The sequence below is a fragment of the Ictalurus furcatus genome, chromosome 26 (genome assembly GCF_023375685.1).
Source record: "Ictalurus furcatus strain D&B chromosome 26, Billie_1.0, whole genome shotgun sequence".
NCBI classification, from domain to species: domain Eukaryota; kingdom Metazoa; phylum Chordata; class Actinopteri; order Siluriformes; family Ictaluridae; genus Ictalurus; species Ictalurus furcatus.
Window position 1 is genome coordinate 7,223,856 of NC_071280.1, and position 27,595 is coordinate 7,251,450.

Consider the following 27,595-nt stretch of genomic DNA (forward strand, 5'->3'; position numbering starts at 1 on the left):
CATGCGAGTGTATCTCCTTTCAGTGGATTTTCTGAATAAGGTGTTTACATGCAATAGGCATATTCTAGGAGTGGGAATCAGAATGTTGTCGTAATCGGATTGCTGCGTTTACGTGACTCGACGATAATTAGAATATCGGCAAATTCAGATCAGTATGGGAATATTGATGTGGATGTGAACGTAGTCGGCGAGTGCGTAACTAAAAGGATGAAGATATTCCCGTACAATGATGTGATACTTTGCATTGTTCACCGGTATGTCTTTCACATCCTTGACATAGTAACTCACAGATATCAGCATCTGGCTAAACCAAGCAGTCAAAGGGGTGCGGGATCGCGATGGCAACAACGTCCACAACGCCCACCTTCTTACGTTGTTCCACCGGCTGTGCAAGTTGCTGTTCTTCCGCATCAGGCCTGTCTTTGTTTACGATGGAGATGCACCTCTGCTTAAGAGACAGACCCTGGTATGTATTCATTCTCAAGCATGTAGAGTAACTCTCCAGTTTCACCAGATTGTTATCCTTGAGTTCATACATCACAAAGGAGTAGAAATCATTATCAAAAATGTTCCTTTTAGCACCCTAAGGGGATCTTTGGTTTGTTCCTCTGGGTTCTGTGTAGAACCCTATTATAAGAGAGGTTCCATGTTCAATCCGTTTAGGAAGCTAATAACTCTTAACCGTCTAAAGAACCACTGAGGAACCAGTGAAGAACCATTAAAGTCTTTTTTTTATTTTTTTTTTTTTAAAGTCTACTTTAAGTGGATGGAATTACTGTGAGTATTGGCCAGCGTTCCAGAAATGGACCACCAACGTCCAGTATTGCCTTGAAGTAAATACTGTATGTAACAAATGATTAAATTGGTGATTCCTCAGGCCGTCAGGAGACAGAGGAAGGAGGAGATGGCTCTTGAGTCCAAGCAAACCCATGAGAAGCTCTTGAGAACGTTCCTGAAGAGACAGGCCATCAAGGCTGCGCTAGGGGACCGCAGGTCAAAGCAAAGTACAAATGTATTTTCGGTGATGATGATGAAAATAAAATAAATAAATAAATAAATAAAGCGCTGTTGCCTTTTACAGTCAAGAAACAATTCCCAGTATTTCTTCTGCACGAAGAGATGAGGTGGATGAAATGTACGCTTTACCAGCACTGCCTCCTGTAGAGGAAAAAGAAAGGAGCAGGTAAGAAAGCAAGGTTAGTTCGTTGGTATTTTTAGTTTTTAATAGAATCCTTTTTGTACACAGAATTGTTTTGTCTAATCTTAGTTCTGATGAAGAACCAGAAAGAGATGAGGCACAAACACAAGAGCCCTCTCACACATTCCAGGTGAGATTAAGCAACGCTTCTGATCGAGGGGTCTAATTTAGCGTTAGCCGATCCGAGGTTGGCTCTTAGAACATTCTATCTGTCTTTTCAGGACGAGATTTATGACGATCCCAATTCCGTAGACATAAACTCTGAGGATTTCCACCTCTTGTCACCAGAGATCAAACACGAGATTCTCAAAGACATGAAAGAGTTCAGCAAGAGAAGACGCACACTTTTTCACAAACCTCCCGAGGTACTACAGGCACCACGTTCGTTATGAATAACGTACTATCCCGGTCCTCAGCGCTGACTTCTACTTTGGATGTCCTTGCAGAAGTCAGGGGACTTCTCTCAGTATCAGCTGGCAGGGCTGCTGCAGAGGAATAACCTGAACCAACGTCTAGAAGGTGTGGAGAAAGAAATGAGCCAGAGAAGATGCGGAGCTGTGGAGGAGGAGTACGGCCAGAGTGACGAGCACGACGTCGAGTCACGCCGTCTCCTATCTGAGGATTCTTCACACTATATACTCGTCAAAGGTCAGAGAGTCGGTTTTACTTTCATTTTGAGCTGTTCGTTGGAACCCTGGAAGATCCTGGAGTCCAGCACAGTTTGGGGATTTCCCTGCTCTAGTACGCTTAAACCTGTGCATTCACTGGCAAGTTGAATCAGGGGCTGGTTGTGGAAGCAAGGCTCACTCCTGAGGGGTAAGCTGGATTAACTTTCTGTACATGAACTGGAAATGGAAATCATAACGTATGTTTTTATGAAACATTATATGCAGTATTTCCAACTGAAACCGAATATTTGGTTGTAAAATGTATAGCTGGACTTTCGATTAACAATCAGAATCTGATTGCCTTGTGAATGTGATTATTGGTTAATGTTGTATTCCCTGTCTGAGAGTGCCTGATGACAAATTCAACAATGACACCAACGGCGTTGTATGAGTTGTACACCTAAAATATCCTTAAACGATATACTTTTAAACAGGAAGGAAAACTATTTCATACTTTTAACCTTCCTGTGACCTTGGCCCTGTTTGAATCAAATCCAAAATCGACGCAGTTTCGAATGTGCTGGTTACAATGATGGGGATGATTCCGTATAAATCCTACAAACACTCGTTCTTGAGATAAAAAGAATATCGGATGGACAGATGGGGACACATACACATGGAGCATAAACATAAAAAAGTCAGGAGACATTTAGAAGCAAGTGGAAGTAATTGAATTTTGTTTTCGATAATGGAAATCCATTTTCCATCCATCCATCCGTTTTCCGTACCGCTGATCCCACACAGGGACGCATGGAAGCCTGGAGCCTGTCCCAGGGGACTCGGGGTACGGGTCGGGGGACACCCTGGGTGGGGTGTCAGCCCATCACAGGGTACAATCACACACCCAATCACACACTACAGACAATTTAGACATGCCAATCAGCCTACAGCGCAAGTCTTTGGACTGGGGGAGGAAACCGGAGAACCCGGAGGAAACCCCGAAGCACGGGGAGAACATGCAAACTCCATGCACACAGCGCAGAGACAGGGTTCGAACCCCCAGCCCCGAGGTGCGAGACTTTTTTATATAATGGTTAATTGTTTTGTACCAGCAAGGTTTAAAAAAAGGCCAGTTTTGGCTCCCGAGTGGTGTAACAGAAAAGCGTTCACCCCATCGCTAGGAGATCGAATCCCGACAATGCCACAGCCATCTGTAGGCTAAGGGAGCAAAATTAGCCGCGCTCTCTGAGTGGGAGGCATGATATATGCTTTCTCTCCCATGTCAGTCGCAGTGACAATAGGCAGTTGTTTTGTTTTGTTTTTGTCTGTGGGCATCTGTTGAAGAGGGTAGACCGCGCTTTCCTCCGAGTGTCTTACTCTGCCGTGTGATGCATCATCGACAGCACTTTGAAGACATGCAGTTTTGACTGGTTTTAAGACAGTTTCACCTGCTGCTTGTAAACAAAGTGTAAAGTGTGGACCGGAGCAGGCGTACAGTCATACTCTAGATCATATCTATGGTAGTCATTTTAAACAACGGCTTGTTCACTGCACTGGAGTTATATTTACAGGGAACAGGCTTTTAGAAGGTAGAGGGTTATCCTCCAAGCGTCCTCTCCAAACAAGTCAACAATGATACAATTACAAACAGATACTTAAGAATGGGACGTCTGCTGCCCAGATGCCTTTCTTGAGTGGATGTGCCCTATCCACCTGGCTCAGAAGGTTTCCCTGTGTGTATACGTTGTTCTGCTTTGCAGTCAGTCCCTATCAGTTTTACTTAGTAACACGGGCTGCTTAGTCAGTCTCACATGAATGTTGACAACTAACACTAGGCATAAGGTCCTGTCTAAAAAGCCAATATACAGCCTACAGGAAAGACCGCCTTAGTTAGAAGCTGTCTGTGTAACGGGTAGGGAAATCATCAAACTGTTCTGGATGTTTTGGCATGTAGTATGCAAGCTTCCATTGATCCCTTACAACTAGTATGAAGAAGGAATACCGGTGTTGTTTAATATCATTTAAATGTCCAAGGAATTTGTTTCTGTACTCGTGCAGGGTCCCGAAAGAGCTCGGAGGCTTCTGAGAACCATCCAGCCCCAGATCCCTGGTCTTGTGGCCCTTGGTCAAGGAAAGGGAAACTCAAAGGAAGGCCAGAACCGCTTTGGCGCCCGATATCAGATGGCATTCGTGAGGAAAACGAGCCGACTTCTTCCTCTTCTTCATCGACAACTCCAAAACCAATCATCTGTAGCGAGGAACAGCCTTCAGATGGAGCGCCTCCTTCCCCACGAACCCTTCGGGCCATTCAGGCAGCCATGATGGACAGCAGCTCGGATGAAGATGAATTGGCCTCTAAGAAAATGATCCGAGATGGATGTGGAACAGCAAGTTCTCAAGATGGAAACGGCGGAGTGTCACCTCGCACCTTGCAGGCCATTCAGAGGGCCCTGATGGAGGACAACAATGTATCTGAAGACCTCTGCAAAGCGGTTCAATCTCAGCAGCAGAAGTATGTCATTGTCAGTAGCTCTGATGATGATGATGATGATGATCAAACAGAAAGCACAGTGGTCGAAAGGAGCATCTTGGGTGAGGCTCGGGAAGCAGGTGGAGTTTCTCCGCAGACTTTGCTGGGCCTTCAGAGAGCCTTAGGAGAAAAAGAGTCATTTACTGGGATTAAGCAGGTGGAGCATGTGGGTTTCTTGAGCAGTTCTGAAGGGGAGGAAATGGAAGAGGCAGTTGGAGTAACGAGCAAGGAGTTCAAAGCTGCTACACATACTAAGGAAGAGGAGCATGCCAAAGGTGCCTTAAAAACCGCTTTCTCCCCCTCACCTCTACAGTCTGATGAGGACAACTTGCCTCAAGACCATGAATCCAGTTGTAATTCTGAAAACGATTTCCTGCAGAAAGGAAGTTTGAACGTTAACTTAACCGAGGAGACCGAGGGGAGAAATGGGCTCATGATCGTAAAGAGTGAAGAGGAGGACAGCAGCTCTGAAGGTATGGCTGATCTTTGCTTATCAATGGTTCTTTGGTTTTGAAGCGGCTGTGGCTGAAGTGGTAGAGCGGGTTGTCCACTAATCGTAGGGTTGGCGGTTCGATTCCCGGCCTACGTGACTCCACATGCCGAAGTGTCCTTGGGCGAGACACTGAACCCCAAGTTGCTCCCGATAGCAAGTTAGCGCCTTGCATGGCAGCTCTGCTACCATTGGTGTGCGAGTGTGTGTGTGAATGGGTGAACGAGGCACAATGTAAAGCGCTTTGTAGAACCACTAAGGTTAAAAAAGCGCTATATAGGTGCAGACCATTTACCAGACCAAAGATTGAATGGTTCTAGCATTAGAACAGCATTTTCTAATATTTTCTAAACGAGAATCCCGGTGCTGTTCTGCGTAGACCTTTTAGTGCTCCGCAAACAAAAGACAAGCAATAAAAAGCCTTTCTGAGGAGCCTTGTGTATCTATGAAAATTGCTATATGGACTAAGAGCTTATTGTTGTTAGGACAAAGTTGATAATATTTCTTATTTTTTCTATGACCTAACTATTTTAGCTGGCAAACTATCACTGATTGGCTATAAATATATTCAGGGGGGTGGCTTTGTGTTCAAACTATTGTCATTTTGAAAATCTGTGTAAATTTCACAGTTGTGCAAAATATATATATATTTTTAAATGCCAATATAGAGTGACGAGAGTCACTCGTCAGAAAAGCTCAGTGCAGAGATTTTGCCACCTTCGTTTAAGAAAGAGAGGGAGATAAACATACCAGAGCTGGAAAAATTAGAATTAGTTTTGAACGTGTGTCTTTGCAAGTGTTATTTCATCATAAAACATAACAGCCAATCATGTTCCAGTATGCAAATACAGTCCATAAAACCGAGGTTTACTAGCGTTTTCTTATGCATCTTTTCTGTCTTTTATGGGGAGCTCATTATCTTTTTAATGTGTATTTTTTAATGCAGTGTGTATTTTTTGTGCTCATTGTAATGAGTTTGGGGTTTTTTGGTTTGTTTTGGTTAGAAGGTTTCGTTGAGGTTTCAGAAGGGGAAGAGGTGTCTGAATCGGATAATTCAGGAACCAAATCAGAAGAACGCTTAGCAGAAATGAGTAATAAAGAGGAGGTGGTGGGAAGCGATGAAGAGGAGAGCCAAGAGAACGAGTCAAGTGACGGAACTCTGTCATTAAACACCCGTACAGTGGAGGAACAAGAAGCTGAAAGCTCTCGAGAAGCGACCGCTGTTCCTGCGCCGAGTGAGTGGGACAACATTGACATGGTACGTTTATTCCATCACGTTACATTCTTTCTTCGTTCAGACAAATCATTGCACAGCTTTAAGGGGGTCGTATGATGCTTTTTAATGTTTTCCTTTTCCTTCAGTGTGTAATGTATCTGTTTGTGTAAGAGCTACAAAGTTACAAAGCTCATAGTCTCCCGCAAAGGGTTTTATTCTGTTCTATCTAACCGAGAACGCTGCTCCAGACCCGCCTAAAACGCCTCGATCGCTGTCCAGACATTACTTCCGCAAACGTCTACGTCACTATTTGAAATATTAGCGTAATCCCGCCCAAAGGCAGGCATGAAGAAAGAAGGTCGAGGCTTGAGTGAATTGCGGAGACGCTGTGTGTTTCGGTGCGAAAGCAAAACCCCTTTGTTTGGCCTTCCGAAAACGGACGAAATTAGGATTCAGTGGTAGCAGGACAACCCGAAAGTTTTTCATTTTTACAGAGGACAGCTTCCTGAACCTGGGAGAGTACAAGGCAGGCTATACACAAAGGCTAGTCCTGAATTGGGGCGTTTCCCACTTTGCTCGGACAATCTCGTGCTTCTGAATCCGAACCTGTAAGTGTGTTTGATTATTGTATGAAGGGTCTGCTGTTGAAATGCGGAGTTTTGTGTTTGTGGTCCAGGGTTCAGTTTAGACCTCTGCTAACGTGCTAGCTAAAGTTATTGTGTTGAAGTCGTTTTGATATTCCGCTGTGGGAATGTTCACCTATAAACCTGCAGACTAACGCACACTCCCGTCACACACCTGTCGTCTGTATTTTGTGTCTTTTTGTCTATCGATTTCATACGCCAAGTAAAACCGTTACAACATCGTATCTGAAAGGTAAGAGGGTTCCAAAATAAAAACTTACCGCCAAAGTTGGTCCCGATTGATCTGCTCGTTCATCTGCATTTTCAGAATCTGACTCGGGCTCGAACCGATACGGTAAAACCGACGACGTTATTAACGGGGTTGCTTAGAATTGCTTCTTCCAAAAAGCCTCGGAAGCTGAAGCTGCCCCATTATGCTGTGGGGCGTTACATTTCTGAAATACGCTTGAGGTTTTGGGCCAATCACAACGAAATGGGTCAGCTGGCCAATCAGAGCACTCCAGGCTATTCGGAAGCAGGGGCTTTGGAGAAACCGGAACTCAGTCGGAGCGTTTCAGGCAACCTGGGAGTAGAGGTACTACAATAATGTTCAGTATGTGAAAAATGGTGGGTATTTTTAAAACATTAAAGCATGTTAACCTGTTCTATTACACCCAGTTAACAACATATTGAACTTCTAAAAACTTTTTAAAAGCATCATATGACCCCTTTAATGTGATGCAATCATTCATTATTTTGCAAGAATGATTTCTTCTGTCGTCATTCCACATGACTTGCGTGCGTGTGCGTGCGTGCGTGCGTGCGTGTATGTGTGTGTCCTGCAGGAGGAGCTGGTACAGTTGGAGAAAAATCTTCAGGCAGAGCAGAGCAGCCTGCGCGGGCAGCAACAGCAACAGCAGCGCAGCGCTGCGACAGTTACAGGACAGATGTGCCAGGAGAGCCAGGTGAGGGCCGTAAATCACCGATAAACCGAAGCCATGTCAGTTTTCTACAACGTTACACAACAGAATTGTACTTTTCCATGAGTTTGCATGACAAACCTTTCAGATAAACCCTTCACACAGTTGTGTATGCTCTTCCACCACCATAAGGGTTTAAGAGCAATACCCTTAAAAGTAACACAGGAGTTCTCTTTCAGTCCACAAGCACTGCATATCTGAAGATGTACCTTCATTGCAGGATTGGTCTGGGGAAATGTTGAGAATATTTCCGTTACAAAAACTGACATATTTCTTCCATGACTGTGTAAAGGGATTTATCAGCATTTTAAATGTAGTGCTGCCGGGGTGCAGTGTTTTCTGTCTTTCAGTTAATAATGCTAGACTAATGTGTGTGTGTGTGTGTGTGTGTGTGTGTGTGTGTGTTTTAAAAGAACTTGCTCATGTGTGCTCTGTCTATGTTACTGTTTGGTTACACATATAATTGTTGGAAAAGATGCTACATGTAGAAAGAACTGATTGAAAGAACCAAATGGAACCCCAAATGGAACCACCCAAAGAACCCTGAGGAACCCAAGCTGTCCACTGGTCCTTCAAAAGTCATATTTTGTCTGAAGTTAGGTTTAAGGAAGTTTAGTAAGTTCAGTTATGATGCCTTTAATTTAACGTCATAGGACATTCCACCAGATTTTTGTCTCTTCTTATTTAGTTGAATATATATTGTTAACAATTGAATAATATTGATAATGTAGATAATATTCTAGTTCATACTGGCAAGCAAGTTAAACAAAGCCCAGTGTTGGGTATCTGCTGGTGTCCTAGTATACTCTCTCTCTCTCTCTCTCTCTCTCTCTCTCTCTCTCTCTCTCTCTCTATATATATATATATATATATATATAGTGTACAGTATATTAATGGCTGTTCTGTGTGTGAGTGTGGTGTTGTTTGGGAAGGCATCTAACATCCACACTAGTTGTTAATGCTGTCAAAATATGTGCAAGCTGGAAGGACATTTACCAGCTTCTCTCCCAACAAACACAAGTGAGGTCAGAATCTATCTTTAGCGTGTTATCCCTGATAATAAGCTGTTGATGGAAACCCCAGGCTCTCATCAGATATCCCACACTTCTGGCATTAGCACTGCTGTTATTCCTGTAATTAGATCCTTTCATTTTAAATTGCACTCGTTTGGAGAGCTTAACAAGGTCCCACTGAAAATAGGCCTCCCTGATTGGTGCAGCGGGAATTGATTTGAAGCTGAAGCATGAGACCTCTGCCATTCAACCGGGTCAAAGATGATACGGGGTTTTCAAAAGGGCACAATAAAGTATTTTTCCGTAATTTAATTCAAAAGCGGAACTTTCATATATTGTAGATTCATTCATACACATGTATGTGAAATATTTCAAACCTTTTTTTGTTTTGTTTAAATCTTGATTACAGCTTACAGCTCACGGAAATCAAAAATCCAGTATCTCAAAATATTAGAATAAAGAATTTATAATACAGAAATGTCGACCTTCTGAAAGTATGTTAATTTATGCACTGATACTCGGTCGTGGCTTTAATCCTTTTGCATGAATTACTGCATCAGTGCGGCGTGGCATGGAGGCGATCAGCCTGTGGCACTGCTGAGGTGTTCTGGAAGCCCAGGTTGCTTTGATAGCGGCCTTCAGCTCGTCTGTAATGTCGGGTCTGGTGTCTCTCATAGATTCTCTATGGGGTTCGGGTCAGGAGAGTCGGCTGGACAATCAAGCACAGTAATACCACGGTCAGAAAACCAGTTACTAGTAGTTTTGGCACCGTGGGCAGGTGTAGAGTCCTGCTGGAAAAGGAAATCAGCATCTCCATAAAGCTCGTCAGCAGAAATTAAGTGCTCTAAAATCTCCTGGTAGACGCTGCATCGACTCTCGACTTGAGAAAACACAGTGGACCAACACCAGCAGATGACATGGCAACCCAGATCATCACTGACTGTGGAAACTTCACACTGGACTTCAAGCAGCTTGGATTCTGTTCCTCTCCACTCTTCCTCCAGACTCTGGGACCTTGATTTCCAAATGAAATGCAACATTTACTTCCATCTTCCCCGTGATTGTGGTTGTGTGTACTGAACCAGACTGTTCTGTAAGCCGTAATCATCAAGATTAAAACAAAAAACAGGCTTGAAATATTTCACTTTATGTGTAATGAATCTACAATATATGAAAGATCCACTTTATTTATTAAATTACAGGAAAAAAATTAACTTTTCCACGATATTATAATTTTTGTGATGCGTGTGTGTGTGTGTGTGTAATGACACATTCATTTCCTTATTGGATAATCATCTGTAACATGGGCACACGGTGGCTTAGTGGTTAGCACGTTCGCCTCACACCTCTAGGGTCGGGGGTTCGAGTCCCGTGTGTGCGGAGTTTGCATGTTTTCCCCGCTGCGGGGGTACTCCGGTCCTCCCCAAGGGGGTACTCCGGTACTCCGGTTTCCTCCCCAAAGTGATTGGCACGTAGTGTGTGAATGTCCCTGTGATGGACTGGCACCCTGCCTCGTGCCCGATGCTCCCTGGGATAGGCTCCAGGTTCCCCGTGACCCTGAAAAGGAATAAGTGGTAGAAGATGGATGGATGGATGGATCTTTAACATATAGAAAGTGAACTCCAGAATGAATTAACTACTGTATGGATGGTTTAGTTCAACTTGAACAGCTTTACTGACATTGGAGACTCCTTCCATGAATATTAAACTAACATCTCATAGTTGTTTTTTTTTCTTTTGTTAAAAATAACCACATTTTTAAATACTTCTATTATTAGGCTTAGATTATTTGGAGCATCCATCATACAAGGTTTAGTTCTAACCAAGTAAGAGCGAACCTTGTTTAATCAATTCTCATTTTTCAAATAAATGGACCAGACTGAACTCTCTCTCTTGTGTTTGCTCGGATCAGGAGCTGTTGCGGATGTTCGGTGTGCCCTTCATCGTTGCTCCAATGGAAGCGGAAGCTCAGTGTGCAACTTTGGACCGGACGGACCAGACGCACGGCACCATCACTGACGACAGTGACGTCTGGCTGTTCGGAGGACGACACGTCTACAAAAACTTCTTCAACAGCAACAAATACGTGGAACACTACCAGTATCTGGATATCCAAAACCAGCTAGGTGAGGCTCACTATAACCTTTAAGGACTTTTTCAACATTCAACCCTCATATATTGTTAACAGTTTAAGAATCTCAATGATTTTGAAAACATTCTTTGGTTATTAGACTGTTTAAACAATAAATATATACAGAAGCCATCCCATTGCTTGTGGCTGATGGCCGGTGTGTGTTGTGGGAGTGCAAATAAGAGATCGGAGACATGACTAGGACTAAAATAATCTTTTTATTTTTTTCTCATATATGCAAAGACCAGTCATTTTTACACACTGTTATTGTACCCAGTACTCTCAGGTAAAAATAGCAAGAACATAATCTCTATAACAGTTAGTTTAATATTTTATATTTATTTGAGCAAAAAATATAAAGTTTTGTTTTGAAAACTAATCTCATCTAAATTTTTAAAAATACAATCTGACCTATAGTGGACATGAAGGTAAAGTTAGCTACAGTATATTACTATATAACTATTTAACTATCCATACAATAAGAAGCAAAACATAATGAATAGAACAGTGCTTGTAATGTACTGTTAAGGTCTGCTTTACTGTATCCTCATGTAGGACTGGACAGGACTAAGCTGATCAATCTGGCCTATCTACTGGGTAGCGATTACACCGAGGGGATCCCAGGAGTCGGATACGTCACAGGCATGGAAATACTAAACGAGTTCCCTGGGCCTGGTTTAGAACCTCTCACTCAGTTCAGGTCAGAGCTTTTAACGGGAAACTCCACCCAAGGTGTTTTCACTTCTAATACAGAGAGAAACCCGTGACTTTGACATGTACCTGCTCTCATTAAGTAGCAATTATATACTCTCTTCTCCTCTGGTTACTACAGTAAGTGGTGGAGTGAAGCTCAAACCAGTAAGAAGCTGGCTGCTGATCCTAAGCACACAAAGGTGAAGAAAAAGCTAAAAGGCTTGAGTCTTCATGCAGGCTTCCCCAACCCTGCTGTCGCTGAGGCCTACCTCCAGCCCACTGTCGACCAATCAGAGAGCTCATTTTGCTGGGGCCGCCCACAACTGGATCTCCTCAAAGAATATCCTTCAAATGCAGCTTTGCTAATATAGCTGGTGATTAGAGTCTGGAGTAAGTAATGAAATAAAAAATATAGTGCGCTCCAGAATGGCACCTATTGTTGGCAGCCTTCATAAAAATGGTTGTATAAAATAAACTTTTAAAATTACATTCAATAATTTAAATGTTCCGCTGACAATACAGGAAACTGTTCATGAGAACTACGTTCAGTATTTTCTCTCAAAAATGTACCTGCCAAAATTTCCACCCCTAAGCAATATTTTACTGTTTATTCACACAGTGAGGTGGATGGTGAAGGAGGGGGACAGGAGTTGTACAGTTTAGTTAATTTTTGTGGTTTTGTGTCAAGTTTAAAATGAACTGTTAACCACCACTTACATGACATGCAGTCTGAAAGCGTTGGGAAGCCATTCCTGAGAGCAGCTCACAAAATACGGCTTCGCCAGACATCACAGGGACTACAATTGGCATTGTGTATTGTGGTCAGATTAAAACAGAATAAAACAGCATTTTTGGCAACAAAGTGGACTGCGTACAAGGAAAAGTACCTCACACCCCACTGTAAATAAGGCAGTGGATCAGTGATGCTTTAGATGTGTTTTGTGTTCTAGTGGAAATTGATGGCATTAAGAAGTTTGCTAATTACGAGGATTTCAGTTCAACATCTGGTTTCCTCCACTAAGAGGTTGAGACTTGGCCATAGATAGAACACTCAACAACACGACGAGCCAAACATCAACGCAGTACTGGTTCAGTGTAGAAGAGTGGACCAAGATCCCTCTACGAGTGTCTCCAAGCTTGTTGGACATTAAAAGCTCAGTGCTGTTATTCTTTCCAGTACATGTGTCAAGTAATATATTACTGTAAATGTAGTGAGAATTTTGAATCGTGACCTCACTAAAAATTTGTATAAAACTGTACAATATCCCCGTATGTTTGAGCTCAAAATATCACTTGATGCATGTGTTGTTCGTTTTATATACACGTTGTTGTTCATTTTTATCAAGGGTGCCATTAATTAAGGAAGACAATGTATTTGACCCAGGATCTTGACCCAGCCACTTTTCAGCGTACAATTTGTGGGGTATTTGTAAGAGTTTGTGCATGTGCAGGCAATGAATATAGAGTTTCAAGTGTGACCATGTGTTTCTTAACTAGTCGTAAGTTTTGCTATAGTCGATTTGGTTGGAATAGCAGGAAAACCGAAGAAACTCTTCAACCAGTCCTAAAACAGCTCAGCACTCAACAGGTAAAGACTTCCTACTGTATAGACTGTATTTATCTCAACCTGTATAATAACCTTAAACACTGTTGGTCTATTTCATCATGTCTAAACACCAAGAGCAAAGAGAAACAACAGGATCAGAATGAGAACACACTTTATTCACCGACACACTATGTGGTCACGGATGCACCAACATATGTCTGGCCTCAGGTACTTTGTTTCATCGATGGGGGATGATAAGGGATCCTATTAACCTTCTCATCAGTGCAGATTACTCATTGTAATCATTTCTTGGACTGACGAGGAAAGGAACCACAGTGATGGAGGAATTTGAGGATGCTCTCAATGATACCTGAGATACGTTGAGTTTCCTTGACTGCCTCAGTAAGACCATCCTCTGTTGTTCTCCCACTTGATGGTGTTTGTAATAGTGGAGACTAGAAATCTGAAAGTGTCTACAGTGCTAACAGTGGTGCTGTTGATAAACAGAGGTGGGAATGATGGTTGGAACGCTGTAGCCGTCAAGTACATCCCAACAGTTTTCAGAGTGTTCAGCTCCACGTTATTTTCCACACACCATGCTGCAAGTCATGCTACTTCCATGGGGTCCATGAGGTAGGCAGACTCATGATTGTCTTTCATGAGACCCTCTATGATGGTGGCATCTACAGACTTGATGAGTTGAGGGGGTGGATAGAAATGCAGTCATGAGTGTATAATGAGTAAAGTAAAGGAGAGGGTAAGCACCACTGTGGTACAGCAGTGCTGATTGATAGGGATCTGATAGAATACACAGTCTACACATACTGTCTCCAATCTGTCAGGAAGTTAATAATCCACTCTCAGATTTCAGGTGGAGCTGAAGAAGCTTGGCTTGGAATTGTGCTGGGATGATAGTTTTTGATAACTATTGATGTTTTAAAGCAGTTAGGAAGTGTGTGTGTTTTTCTAAGTATTAGTTGAATATGTTGGTGAAATAAGGCCAGTTGGTTGGCACCGTGTTTTAGTATTCCTCCTGATAGTCCTTCTGATCTTGCAGCTTTCCTGACATTATGTTTTGTGAAATTCTGTAGCCCTGGTCCTCAGTGATGAGAAAAGTACAGGTGTCAGGACTTTTCACAAAGGGCCTGGGGTTTTAAATGGGGGTAGTTGTGAGAGATGATGTGGGTCTGGGGTTAGTACCACATGTCTAAAATTGTGTAGTTCCCACTTGTGCCGCCAAAACAGCTCTGACCCATCGAGGCATAAACTCCACAAGACCTCTGAAGGTGTGCTGTAGTATCTGGCACCAAGATGTTAGCAGCAGGTCCTGTAAGTTGCGAGGTGAGGCCTCCATGGATCGGACTTGTTTGTCCAGCACATTCCATAGATGCTTGATCGGATTGAGTTCTGGGGAATTTGGAGGCCAAGTCAATACCTTGAATTCTTTGTCATGTTCCTCAAACCCATTCCTGAACAGTTTTTGCAGTGTGGCAGGGGACATTATCCTGCTGAAAGAGACCACTGCCATTATGGAATACCATTCCACATGAATGCCAAAGTTTCAAGGCATCCCACTATTGCCCAAAGCATCCCACTGCCTCTACCGGCTTGCCTTCTTCCCATAGTGCATCCTGGTGCCATCTCTTCCCCAGGTAAATTACGCACATTCACCCGGCTGTCCACATGACGTAAAAGAAAACGTGATTCATCAGACGAGGCCACCTTCTTCCATTGCTCCATGGTCCAGTTCTGATGCTCATGTGCCAATTGTAGGTGCTTGTTCAAGACCCCCAGTGTGAGATCAGAACACACTGACCAGCTAGAATTGAGGGTGGTCCATCTGGCCATCCATTCTTTTTACTGTTCATGATATTGCCACATCGTACTAGATGTGACGGTCAGATACTTTATCATTAAGGTCAAACACTTTGCGCAGAACCTCAGGTAGGCCCATCCACTGAGAGCAACTTGCCTTCTGAGACTGTACATTGATGCAGCAGGTTCATAAATGGTTGAGAATTTTTCACTGATGCCAAGTCAACTCCTTGCCAAATGTAGTTCTCCATAATAGAGCTGGAAGCCTGCTGTGACATGGTGCACTAGTCCACTACCACTGGCCCCTCCATCTATTGTACAGCTTTCCACCTCTACTATTGATTGTTTCAATCTTGCACAGAATTCAGCAAATAGGCCAAGGTGCTCCAAGATGGCCAACAAGGCCTTACTTGCTACAGCTAGTTTTGCTAGTGGTCAGGACACCATGGCAACTTCCTCCCTGAGCAATTTGCTTTTCGACATCACCTGGAAGATTTGGCACCCCCTGGCCAGGTCATCTATGCCATTTCACTGTAGTGGTGTTAAACAGAGCTTAATACTATAATTAGCAAAGGGCACAGAGAAAGTTGAACTTCAAATCAATACAGGTCATTTTCTGAGTGACATTACAACATGCTTTTACATCCTCAGACTCAGCTGCGCATCGACTCCTTCTTCCGTCTGGAGCAGCAGGAGAGGCAGGCCATCCAGAGCCAGCGCTTACGTCGAGCCGTCACCTGCCTCAAGAGGAAGGAGCGCGATGGAGCAGATAATGAAGCAGAGAGCAGTGAAGATGAAAAGGTCTCACCAGTCAAGAAAGGGAAGAACGCCAAAGAGAAAGGAACTGATGTTACGCCTGCAGGGATGTTCGGAGGAGGTTTTATTGGCTTGGACATGAGTTCTAATAGGCCGGAAGAGAAGGTGATTGTGGACGAGGTCGAGAAGCAGCCTAAAACAGTAAAGAGTGAGCTGTTGAAAGCCCAATCCAACAGCAGCAGCAGTAGTTCAGAAGATGAACTCGAACATAAGAATAGAGCCACTATGGTTACCGCACAGTCTGTATTTGAGGGGAAAACAAGAGGAAGGGGAAGAAGAGGAGGAAGAGGAAAGACCAAGAAAAACTTCTAATTACTTAAATATTATTTTAAGGGAGAAGGTGACTCAAGCATGATGTGAATGAAATAACATGAAATTATGGCAGAAAACTGAAGTAATATGTTTGTGTACAATTTGATCATGTGTATATTCTTGTACTTTTTTAAATAAATGGAAAAAAAAATCAGTTGACAGACAAATTTCCCCATGTCAGTGGTGCAAGAATATGGAATGCCTAAATGCCACAGATTTTGTTCAGTAAATATTCCTTCAATATGACCTGTTACTACGTAATGTCTTTCATTATGTAGTCCACAGGGTCCTTACCTCAGTCCTGGATTACCCATTATCCTGCACATTTTAATGTCTTCTCTGCTTTCAACATGGCTGATTCAACTAATCAGTTAATTGACAGCCCATCCTGAGCTAAAGTCATGTGTTCGAACAAGAAATTTAAAATTGTCAATAAATGAATGTCTCGCTGTTACAAGGTTCTGACTCATCCGTGATAGTCTGTCTATTTAGTCTAGACTATTTTCTTAGTCTAAGTCCTAATGGCCCCAATGTGTCCATTCTCTCTCTTTATACTTGTAGTGTGGTGTTGTGTTACTTCTTGTTTTTCTTTATTGTTAATGCACTTAAATAGGCTTTGATGTTGCTTTTCTTGGGAAGCAACTCTAGCGTAGTGGTACAAACCCAGCATTAGTCTTTCAGGACATGAACCATTAAAGACTCTTCAAGAATTGGTGAGTCACTCTATATACACACATCATGCCATCTGACTAAAATGTAAATAATATCAATAACATGACTTCCTAGCACTAGGACGTATATCATTCTGGAAGTCTCCTTCCATCGTCTTCAAGACTAGATGAAGCCAAGTTAATAAAACAGCCCACCCTTCTCCTTTGTCACTGTGCCGTCAGAGGGCTATTAATAACCAGCAGAAGGCAAAACCATATTTGGCCATGAAATCCCACCCACTCTCATTTCCAGTAGGTTATCCAGAGAGCTATTGTTTTCTTCATCCCATCTTGGATCTGGATTCTCACTTTGTATCTATGGAAATCACGTCGAAAGATCATATCGTCATACTTAATTTCATGTGTGTGTGTGTGAGTGAGAGAGACACACAGAAACATGCTATGCATAGCGGTATCTTCAGTCCTCGGTTATATTTCTGTCCTGTGCTATCTGGTGGGTCTCCTTCCACTGGCTGACCTACTTCTCTGTAACTCTGCCTGCCAGGTTGAGTTTGACACTCAAGTCTGGACAGAGAGTGGACACACATATTGAATCTGACTTACCTTGGTTTACTCAACACAGCCAGAACCTAAACACAGCCATGGAGCAGGAGCTTGCAGAGGAGACTGAGACGCAGGGTGGGTTGATCCATGGATCGATTGTTTCTTTATGTTCATGCTGTGGAAACTCACAATCCAAACTGAATAGCGTTTAACGTCATACACATTGGACAGATTAACTTGATCTCTTTAGAGGTTGCATATTGCCTGTAAACCAAAGCTTAATAAAAGTCAATGTGTTCTAATTTACTGCTTAGAAATATTACCAATGAGAAACTTCTTTCTCAAAATAGAAGTTGACGATAATAGTTTAACTAAAGAATATTTCAGTCATATAACTGTGGATTAATGGTATAGCTGATGATCTGCATGGGATTGCACTCCAGAATAATAACCCTCATGTTTGACACTTTTCCACAGGTTACACAATACTGTAGCTGTTTATGGCCTTAAAGAATCTCAGGCTAATAATAGCAGATAATGGCGTTGGGGTGGGGGTTGTTTAGCTTAATGTTGGGGGTACATAAATCTGTTTAAGCTTAAGGATTGCACTCTTAAGATTGCTCGAAGGAAACACCATTTCGATTGGCCAAGTACTCTTTCCAAATACCATTTCATGTTTTTGTGCGTTTTAATAATGATGGGGGGTTTTTTGTTTGTTTTTGTTTTTTTATGAGTTGTATTTAAAATATCCAGTAAAATCTATCTGGATTTTCATACATACCATGACCAAACAATGTTGTGCAATGACTGAGTATTAATATCACTTTGCTCTCCATACATTAAAGTTTCTGTAATCAAAGAAAGAACCCGAGCTCATAAAATTCGAATGTGCAAGAGCAATTTAGTTGGATTCATTTCAATTTCATAAAAATGAAGGGGGGGAAAGCTTTCAGTTCAGTGCAACTTTCAGTGAACTATAATTCTAACTAACTAGCTAGCTTATATTGTTAATTAGCAGTTTGGTCCAATGCCCCAGTATCAATTTTTCCATACTTTTTCCTAGGTAGTATATATAAAGTTCAAAACTATCAAGTGTTTGAAGTCTGCATTCCTTTTGTTTAGGTGTGGATCCGTTCTATGGGATTTGAATACTCACTGGTTTCTTCTCATACAAAATTATTCCCTTGCTCAGTTAATGATGAAGGATTTTCATTCAACACAATTTTCCTAGAGAAGCTTTTCTTTCCTGGACCAGTACACATCTGTCAGAGTTACAAAGTGTAATAGTGTGTGTACTACAAAGAAAAATATGTACTTTCCACTCAGTAGATTTCCAAAAAACCTTGGTTGTGCCATAAGTTACATGTTTTGGGGAGCCGTAGGTTACTTTTTTGCCTCAACAATCTTCAATAAATAGATTAAAATCCCTAATGAATTTAAACTCTAACAGGGTGATGTCTGATCCCTCCATGTACAGTGCATCCGGAAAGTATTCACAGCGCTTCACTGTTCCCACATTTTGTTATGTTACAGCCTTATTCCAAGATGGATTCAATTCATTATTTTCCTCAAAATTCTACAAACAATACCCCATAATGACAACGTGAAAGAAGTTTGTTTGAAATCTTTGCAAATTTATTAAAAATAATAATAATAAAAAAAAGCACAAGCATTCACAGCCTTTGTTGAAGCACCTGTGGCACCAATTACAGCCTCAAGTGTTTTCGAGTATGATGCTACAAGCTTGGCACGCCTATTTTTGGGCAGTTTCTCCCATTCTTCTTTGCAGGACCTCTCAAGCTCCATCAGGTTGGATGGGGAGCGTCGGTGCACAGCCATTTTCAGATCTCTCCAGAGACGTTCATTTGGGTTCAAGTCTGGGCTCTGGCTGGGCCACTCAAGGACATTCACAGTTGTCCTGTAGCCACTCGTTTGTTATCTTGTCTGTGTGCTTAGGGTCGTTGTCCTGTTGGAAGATGAACCTTCGCTCCAGTCTGAGGTCCAGAGCGCTCTGGAGCAGGTTTTCATCAAGGATGTCTCTGTACATTGCTGCATTCATCTTTCCTGCTGCTTCCAGACTTCTTCCATTTACGGATGAGGGAGGCCACTGTGCTCATTGGGACCTTCAATGCTGCAGAAATGTTTCTGTACCCTTCCCCAGATCTGTGCCTCAATACAATCCTGTCTCGGAGGTCTACAGACAATTCCTTGGACTTCATGGCTTGGTTTGTGCTCTGACATGCATTGTTAACTGACAGGTGTGTGCCTTTCCAAATCATGTCCAATCAACTGAATTTACCACAGGTGGACTCCAATCAAGTTGTAGAAACATCTCAAGCATGATCAGTGGAAACAGGATGCACCTGAGCTCAATTTTGAGTGTCATGGCAAAGGCTGTGAATACTTATGTACATGTGCTTTTTTGTTTTTTTATTTTTAATAAATTTGCAAAGATTTCAAACAAACTTCTTTCATGTTGTCATTATGGGGTATTGTTTGTAGAATTTTGAGGAAAATAATGAATTTAATCCATTTTGGAATAAGACTGTAACATAACAAAATGTGGGAAAAGTGAAGCGCTGTGAATACTTTCCGGATGCACTGTATTTATTTTTAAATGTCTATTTTACAGTTCCTACAGCCAAAATGAGGTAAAACATTTGAAAAACGAGTTGAGAATTCCAAGAAGAAAAAATAATCATATAAGCGCCATAATATTTATCACTAAAATATGTACAGATGAGTGAGAAATGAATGGAAAAACTGTACATAAAGTGTTTTAGGAAGGTGTTAGGCCACCATGAGCTGGCAGGAACAGCTTCTATGTGCCTTGACATAGATTCAATTCAATTCAATTTTATTTGTATAGCACTTTTTACAATAGACATTGTCTCAAAGCAGCTTTACAGAAATATCAACACGGTGTACAGATATTAAAGGTGCGAATTTATCCCAACTGAGCAAGCCACTGAGTGGCGACGGTGGCAAGGAAAAACTCCCTAAGATGTTTAAGAGGAAGAAACCTTGAGAGGAACCCGACTCAGAAGGGAACCCGTCCTCATCTGGGTAACAACAGATAGTGTGAAAAAGTTCATTATTGACTTATATGAAGTCTGTATGGCCTTAGGAGCAGCCGTAGTCCAGCAGTCTGGAATTGGAGAAGATTTGAGCTCCATCCAGAGGCAGAAAGGATCAGGATCTCTAGTATCTCCATAAAATCGTGTGTGGCTCGGCAGAAGGAGAGAGGGAGAGAAAAGATTATTAGGACTGGGAATTAGCATAATAGAGAGACTAGTCAGGGTAGGCGTGAGTAAACAAATACGTTTTCAGCCTAGACTTAAACACTGAGACTGTGTCTGAGTCCCGAACACTAATAGGAAGACTGTTCCATAACTGTGGGGCTCTATAAGAGAAAGCTCTTCCCCCTGCTGTAGCCTTCACTATTCGAGGTACCGTCAAATAGCCTGCATCTTTTGATCTAAGTAGGCGTGGCGGATCATAGAAAACCAAAAGGTCGCTTAGATATTGTGGTGCGAGACCATTTAGTGCTTTATAGGTTAATAAAAGTATTTTATAATCAATGCAAGATTTCACTGGGAGCCAGTGCAGTGTTGATAAGATCGGGGTGATGTGGTCGTATCTTCTGGTTCTAGTTAGGACTCTAGCAGCTGCATTCTGGACTAACTGGAGCTTATTTATATTCCTACTGGAACATCCAGACAGTAAGGCATTACAGTAATCTAATCTAGAGGTGACGAATGCATGAACTAGTATTTCCGCATCATGTAGTGACAATATATTTCTTATTTTAGAAATATTTCTGAGATGAAAGAAGGCTATCCTAGTAATATTATCTACATGAGCATCAAATGATAGGCTGGAGTCAATAATCACAACAAGGTCTTTAACTGCTGCACATGATGAAACAGAAAGACCATCCAGAGTAACCATGTGATCAGAAAGATTACTTCTAGCTACACGTGGGCCTAATAAAAGTATTTCTGTTTTATCAGAATTAAGTAACAGGAAGTTAGTTAACATCCAACGTCTAATGTCCTTTACACAATCCTCAACCTTACTAAGCTTCTGTCTGTCCTCTGGCTTCGCTGAAACATACAACTGAGAATCATCAGCATAACAGTGGAAGCTAATTCCATGTTTACGAATAATTTGACCCAGAGGTAGCATATATAAAGTAAAAAGCAGTGGGCCTAAAACAGAACCCTGTGGAACTCCAAAGGTAACCTCGGTATGTGTGGAGAAGTCTCCGTTTACATCTACGAACTGATAATGATCGGTCAGATAAGACCTGAGCCAGGAGAGGACTGTTCCCTTAATGCAAACAACATTTTCTAATCTATCAAGGAGAATAGCGTGATCTATAGTATCAAAAGCTGCACTAAGGTCGAGTAACACAAGCAGCGAGACACAACCCTGATCAGAGGTCAGTAGAAGGTCATTTACTACTTTAACTAACGCTGTCTCTGTGCTCTGATGAGGTCTAAACCCTGACTGATACATTTCATGAATGTTGTTCCTATGTAAGTACGAGCATAACTGTTTTGCTACAACCTTTTCTAAAATCTTAGAGATGAAGGGGAGATTTGATATTGGTCTATAGCTGGACAGTTGAGAGGGGTCAAGGTCAGGTTTTTTTTATCAGGGGTTTAATAACTGCTAATTTAAGTGATTTAGGTACATAGCCAGTGATAAGGGAAGAATTGATTATATTTAAAAGTGGTTCAATTACTCCTGGACAAATCTGTTTAAAGAAACATGCAGGCACAGGGTCTAGTATGCAAGTTGATGAATTGGCTGAAGAGATCAATGAAGCTAGTTCAGTCTCTCTAAGTGGAGCAAAACACTCTAAACATTGATCTGATATTGCTACATTGTCATCTAATGGGTTTGATACAATACTGTCTGGTTTTAATTTAATAGCCTGAATTTCACGTCTAATATTTTCAACCTTACCAATGAAAAATTTCATGAAATCTTCACTGCTATGTAATGATTGAGTGTTTCTCTCTGTAGTGCTTTTATTCCTAGTTAATTTTGCTACTGTGTTGAATAGAAATCTAGAATTGTTTTTGTTATCTCCTATTAAGGTGGAGAGATAGATTTTTCTAGCATCGCTAAGAGATTTTCTATATTTCAGGAGGCTCTCCTTCCACGCTGTTTGGAACATCACCAGTTTGGTTTGATGCCATTTACGTTCTAATTGTCGAGTTGTCTGTTTTAAGGTACGCGTTTGATCGTTATACCAGGGTGCTAACTTTTTCTCTCTAATTATTTTTCTTTTGAGTGGAGCCACTCTATCTAGCGTGTAGCGGAGTGTTGACTCCAAGCTTTCAGTCGCCTGATCGAGTTCTATCGGATCTGACGGTGATCCAAATGTAATTGATGTTTCTGAGAGGTTATTTATGAAGCTCGGTGCAGTAGCTGATGTAAAAGTACGTTTTACGCGGTAGCGAGGCGGAAATATTATGATCAATATGTATTATGAACGAGATAAGATAATGGTCTGAGACAACTTCAGACTGTGTAAAAATTATAATATTTTCTATTCTTAATCCGAATGTTAGTATCAGATCAAGAGTGTGACCACCATTATGAGGAGGCCCGATTACGTTCTGATTAATCCCTACTGAGTCTAAGATGGACACAACCGCTATTCTCAGAGGGTCTTCCAGGTTATCAAAATGAATATTAAAATCACAGACGATTAATGCTTTATCTACAGACACAACCAGGTTTGAGAAAGTCTGCAAATTCACTAAGAAATTCAGTATATGGCCCTGGGGGTCTGTAAATAATAATTAGAGGAATTGACATTTTTTGTGGCTATATAACTTATACCGGTATAAAGACTTTCAAAAGAATTAAATTTATGACTAGGTTTTTGTGTGACAACTAGATTTTGACTATGGCTGAGACCAACACCTCCTCCTCTACCAGTTGAAATGACCTCTACCATATTTTACCAGATTCTGCACATCACTGGAGCTGCACTGGAAGGATGAACATAAAGACTTCCAGAATATATTCCCACAGATGGGGTTTTGATTATGGTGGTGAAGAGCACGGTGTAACACGTCCAAAAACTCCCATTGGTGTTCACCTGGGTTGAGATCTATTGACTATGGAAGCCATAGCCTATGATTTACACAAATGTATGATTTACATTTACTTTTCCTCACATTTTAGAATAATAATAAAGTCATCAAAACTCTGGAGTAACACAAGTGGAACTATGGGAATTATGTTGTGATAAAAAATCCAAAATAAACCAAATCATCTTTAAAGTCGACGCCCTTTTCGCCGAGAATTTCCCGAAATGTATTCTTGGCATTTTCTCGACATATTTCTTGAGGAATTTCCCTGAGATGCTTTTTAATCAGTATTAAAGGAGTTCCCACCGACGCCGGACTCTTATCGGCTGCTTTTCGGAATATTTCACTCCGAGTCGTCCGTTTAAAACAAATATTTTTTTGTAAATAAAATGTTAGTTTTCTAATGAAAGGGATGAATACGTCGGCACGATTATATTTTTGTCTACGACACCGATTTCAAACATTTAATCACACACCTTCAGATCAAAAGCTTTTTAATAGCATGAGAAACATTTCAGTCGAGTGTCCACAAACTTTTGACCGGTAGCGTACATCATTTTCATACTCAACAAACCAGCTCTTGTGCCCTGTAGATGCATGCGTGGTCATCCTGGGAGAGGCCACTCCCATCAGGACAGAAAGATTTCATCATAGGATAAAGGTGGTCAGTCAGAAGGACTTTTTGAATTTGATTTGCACTGATGATTCCGTCCAAGGGGGAAAATGAACCCAATGAAGCCAGTGAAATAAATAAACACAGCATAATAGAGCCAGCAGTTTCTGTGTTGATTTGTGATCTGTCTGGACCTGTGATTAGCTGGATATTATGCAAGCAAGCTAGTTTGTATCATTAGATTTATGCTAGATGACATTTGGGGAATAAGATCATAGAATATTTGTCATTAACTGGCTTTTGTTTCATCTTTGCCCACTTACCACAAGCAAGCTCTGATTTTTCTAATCGTCTCTAACCTAAATCACGGAATGATTTAAGAGTTTGTACTTTTGTACTTGAACTTAAGTCATTTGAAGAGAGTATTGTGTTAGATTTTAGAGTATTTGAACATTTACTTGAGTAAAGAAATAGTGTACTTCTACCACCTCTAACTGTTACAGTACTCCTTACGTGTTTTTATTATTATTATTATTATTCCAAATAATATCCTTTTCCATTGTTGTTTGCATTTAGAAGTTACTCCAGATGCTGAGCTGGCAGCAGCTATCATGAAGAGACATTTCCATCCGTCTCTGATCAGATCCGAAGCGTGGGAGGGATATATGTTTTCCGATCTAGAGATTAAAATCAAAGAGTCGACTGATTGTTACGGTGCTGTGCTGTGGCCCTCGGTAAGTTTTCTTTTGGTGACTCAAATATTCAAACCATTAACTTGTAATCGCCATATTTACTGTGTGTGTGTGTGTGTTTGTTTTTTTTACTAGGCCATGGTGCTGTGTCATTTTCTTGAAACCCATCAGGAAAACTATAACCTTGTAGATAAGAACGTCATCGAGATTGGTGCTGGAACAGGACTGGTTACTATAGTGTGCAGCCTTCTAGGTAAGAATGATACTATGCAATAGTCTCAGATTTCATTTTAGCCTCTTAGTCATTCGGTGACTGCAAGTAATTTTTATAACCTACAGGTGCAAAAGTGACGTCCACAGACCTCCCAGATGTTCTTGGTAACCTGCGCTATAACGTGAGCCGCAACACCAGGGGGCGCTGTCGTTACGAGCCACATGTGACAGAGCTCACCTGGGGGCAGCAGCTAGAAGAGCGATTCCCACGCGCATCGTGTCACTATGACTACCTCATGGCTGCAGATGTTGTTTACTCCCACCCATACCTCAACGAACTGATGGAGACGTTTGAACACCTGTGCTCAGAGGACACTGTAATATTTTGGACAATGAGATTCCGCCTGGACCCTGAGAATCGCTTCGTGGACCGATTTAGAGCCCGCTTTCATTTGGAAGAGCTTTATGACTTACCCAGCCTACACATTAAGCTGTACAGAGCGCAAAAGAAAATCTCAGGCTCGAAAAGTCATTCTGGGGCCGCAGCGTAGTATTCGGGATGGCAACCGTGCGGGATTTATTGTTCATAGGTGTGTGTGTTTTAAACTCCCGAATTCACTGTGGGTGTGCTAATAAATTTGCTGTGAAAATCTTCACTTGGCAGCTAAAAATATTTCAAATTTCGTTAAAAGGTTAATGTTAATTCACATTGATTTTCTGAAATGGTGAATACATTTACTTCTATCTTCCATCTATTTTCCGTACCGCTTATCCTACACAGGATCGCGGGGAGCCTGGAGCCTATCCCATGGAACTCCGGGCACAAGGCGGGGGACACCCTGGATGCGGTGTCAACCCGTCGCAGGGCACAATTGCACACATTCACACACCACGGACAATTTGGAGATGCCAATCAGCCTACAATGCATGTTTTTGGACTGGGGGAGGAACCCGGAGTACTCGGAGGAACACCACACACTCCACAGACACCAGGCGGAGGCGGGAGTCAAGCCCCCAAACCCTGGAGGTGCGATGCGAACGTGCTAACCACTAAACCACTGTTATTTTCAGTTTATAAATAAAAAACAGTGAATATAGAGTATGTCTGAATAACGCAGACACAAACCTATAGAGCCGAACTGTGGCTCTCTGGCCTGGGATTTGAACTAACAACCTGCCACTGGTACAGCGCTACTAGTGACTTGTGGGTAATGGTTAAGGTGTAGGACTACTGATTGGACGGTCGTGAGTTCAAATCCCAGCACCTCCAAGCTGCCACTGCTGGGCCCTTGAGTAAGGCCCTTAACCCTCAACTGCTCAGTTGTATAAATGAGGTAAATGTAAGTCGCTCTGGAGAAGGGTGTCTGCCAAATACCATAAATGTTTACAACACATCATTATCTACTCAAATATCTCCAAGAAATTGGAAGAACTATATCTGTACAGAGGTTAAAATGTTTATTAAGACCAAACTGAGGAGGAAATTGGGGTAACCCACCCACCCCCCCGTTTCTATTCTCTGTGTCTCTTCTATGACTGCGCTGTACAAAAATAACCAGTGGAGTCCACGGATAGTTACGCCAAACAGTACAATCTAATTTGCCACTTTATTATTTAAGTAATATGCCAGCCATACATGACGTTACTTTACTACCTTAGAATTAAATCGCATGTAAAGACCTCAACGTAGGACTGAAGCGAAAATGAACAGCACAAATAGTAATGCTCTTGCTCTTTGCCAGTCAAAATGTCAAAAAGTTGGACTGCTCTTGCCATTGGACCACTCAGGGTCCAGCGTGCTCGGTTTTCCAAATGACCTTCCTGGCCATCCTGTATATTTACAATCAGAGTGCCTATCTGTCCACTATAGCCGTGAGGTATAAAAAAAAAACCTCACTTCTGATCTATTTACCAGCGGTAAATTACAGTAAGTTAGAATATTGTTAAGGTGAAGAAGCAGAGTTAGTTTTATTGACCAGTTAACATTAACTTATGAAATGAATGAAATTCTTAAATATTTTTGTAGTATGTGACTATAGAGTGTACAGTATAGAAGGTGCTGTGATTAAAACATGAACAGGCATGTAGATTAGATCATTTTTTTAAAAAACCTGCCACTAGTCACCTCGTACACTCCCGTTAAAGGTTAAAACTGCAGTCAAATACAGCCTTAATGATCAAATGACATATCTGACGTGATAAGACACCATATCTGAGTGTCTTATAGTAAAATACATGATGTTCTCAGTGACGATGGATAATGTTTTCTTTGTGTCTTCCTAACAAAACGTAAATGAACCGGCTTTTCAAATAAGCCATTCGGTACTTGTGCTGCAAACATAATTTATTCAGAACCATTTATTTCTGGGACTTCTTCTTGCACAGAAAAAATCATTTCACTGTATGTGAACTACATATGGCACCGATCTAATACCCAGTATCCGTATCGGGTCAGTATCAGAGAAAAAAAGAATTGGACTGATTTATATTACATTTATATTTATTGTACTATAATTATATGCATTATATTACCAATGTAAGTCATTTTTGAGTGCAAGCTGGGTTTTGTGCAAGTCATTGTTTTTCCTTCAGTGCTTAAAAATATATCATTTTAAAGTTATTAGTTTTGAAAAAGGATTTCAATATTTCAGTTTCAGTATCAGTATCAGAACTGAAAAGAAAAACACATCACGCAATCTCTCACCCAACAGGACAAGTGGATATCTTTTATAATGGATTATATCAATATTTTAATATTTATATTTTTTTTTTAATGACA

General features: G+C 41.4%; 2 protein-coding genes across 3 annotated transcripts in view; both read left to right on the top strand.

The window, feature by feature from the left end:
* Positions 1–16,506, top strand: part of ercc5 (excision repair cross-complementation group 5) — an 18,932-nt gene extending 2,426 nt beyond the window's left edge. The window contains exons 3-16 of one of the 2 annotated variants that reach the window (XM_053615359.1): positions 291–466; positions 878–993; positions 1,082–1,183; positions 1,268–1,328; positions 1,420–1,563; positions 1,645–1,846; positions 3,865–4,809; positions 5,831–6,084; positions 7,511–7,630; positions 10,571–10,784; positions 11,345–11,489; positions 11,622–11,821; positions 12,985–13,070; positions 15,495–16,506. In XM_053615359.1, the coding sequence (XP_053471334.1) occupies positions 291–466; positions 878–993; positions 1,082–1,183; positions 1,268–1,328; positions 1,420–1,563; positions 1,645–1,846; positions 3,865–4,809; positions 5,831–6,084; positions 7,511–7,630; positions 10,571–10,784; positions 11,345–11,489; positions 11,622–11,821; positions 12,985–13,070; positions 15,495–15,971 (3,242 nt within the window). In that variant the 3' untranslated portion in view covers positions 15,972–16,506. The remainder of the gene's footprint in view (positions 1–290; positions 467–877; positions 994–1,081; positions 1,184–1,267; positions 1,329–1,419; positions 1,564–1,644; positions 1,847–3,864; positions 4,810–5,830; positions 6,085–7,510; positions 7,631–10,570; positions 10,785–11,344; positions 11,490–11,621; positions 11,822–12,984; positions 13,071–15,494) is intronic. The other variant, XM_053615360.1, reaches the window with a different exon arrangement.
* Positions 16,507–16,910: 404 nt separating this feature from the next.
* On the top strand, positions 16,911–25,468 carry mettl21e (methyltransferase like 21e). Its single transcript, XM_053616016.1, has 4 exons — positions 16,911–17,320; positions 24,488–24,645; positions 24,739–24,856; positions 24,943–25,468. Exons 1-4 carry the CDS (start codon positions 17,284–17,286, stop codon positions 25,365–25,367), a joined length of 738 nt encoding a protein of 245 aa, XP_053471991.1. The 5' UTR covers positions 16,911–17,283; the 3' UTR covers positions 25,368–25,468.
* The last annotated feature ends 2,127 nt before the right edge of the window (positions 25,469–27,595 follow it).

Coding starts and splice junctions, on each gene's coding strand:
- mettl21e (XM_053616016.1), top strand. CDS start 17,284: ATGGAGCAGGAGCTTGCAGAGGAGACTGAGACGCAGG. Junction 17,321..24,487: donor AGAGGAGACTGAGACGCAGG/GTGGGTTGATCC, acceptor GTTTGCATTTAG/AAGTTACTCCAGATGCTGAG. Junction 24,646..24,738: donor GTGCTGTGCTGTGGCCCTCG/GTAAGTTTTCTT, acceptor TTTTTTTACTAG/GCCATGGTGCTGTGTCATTT.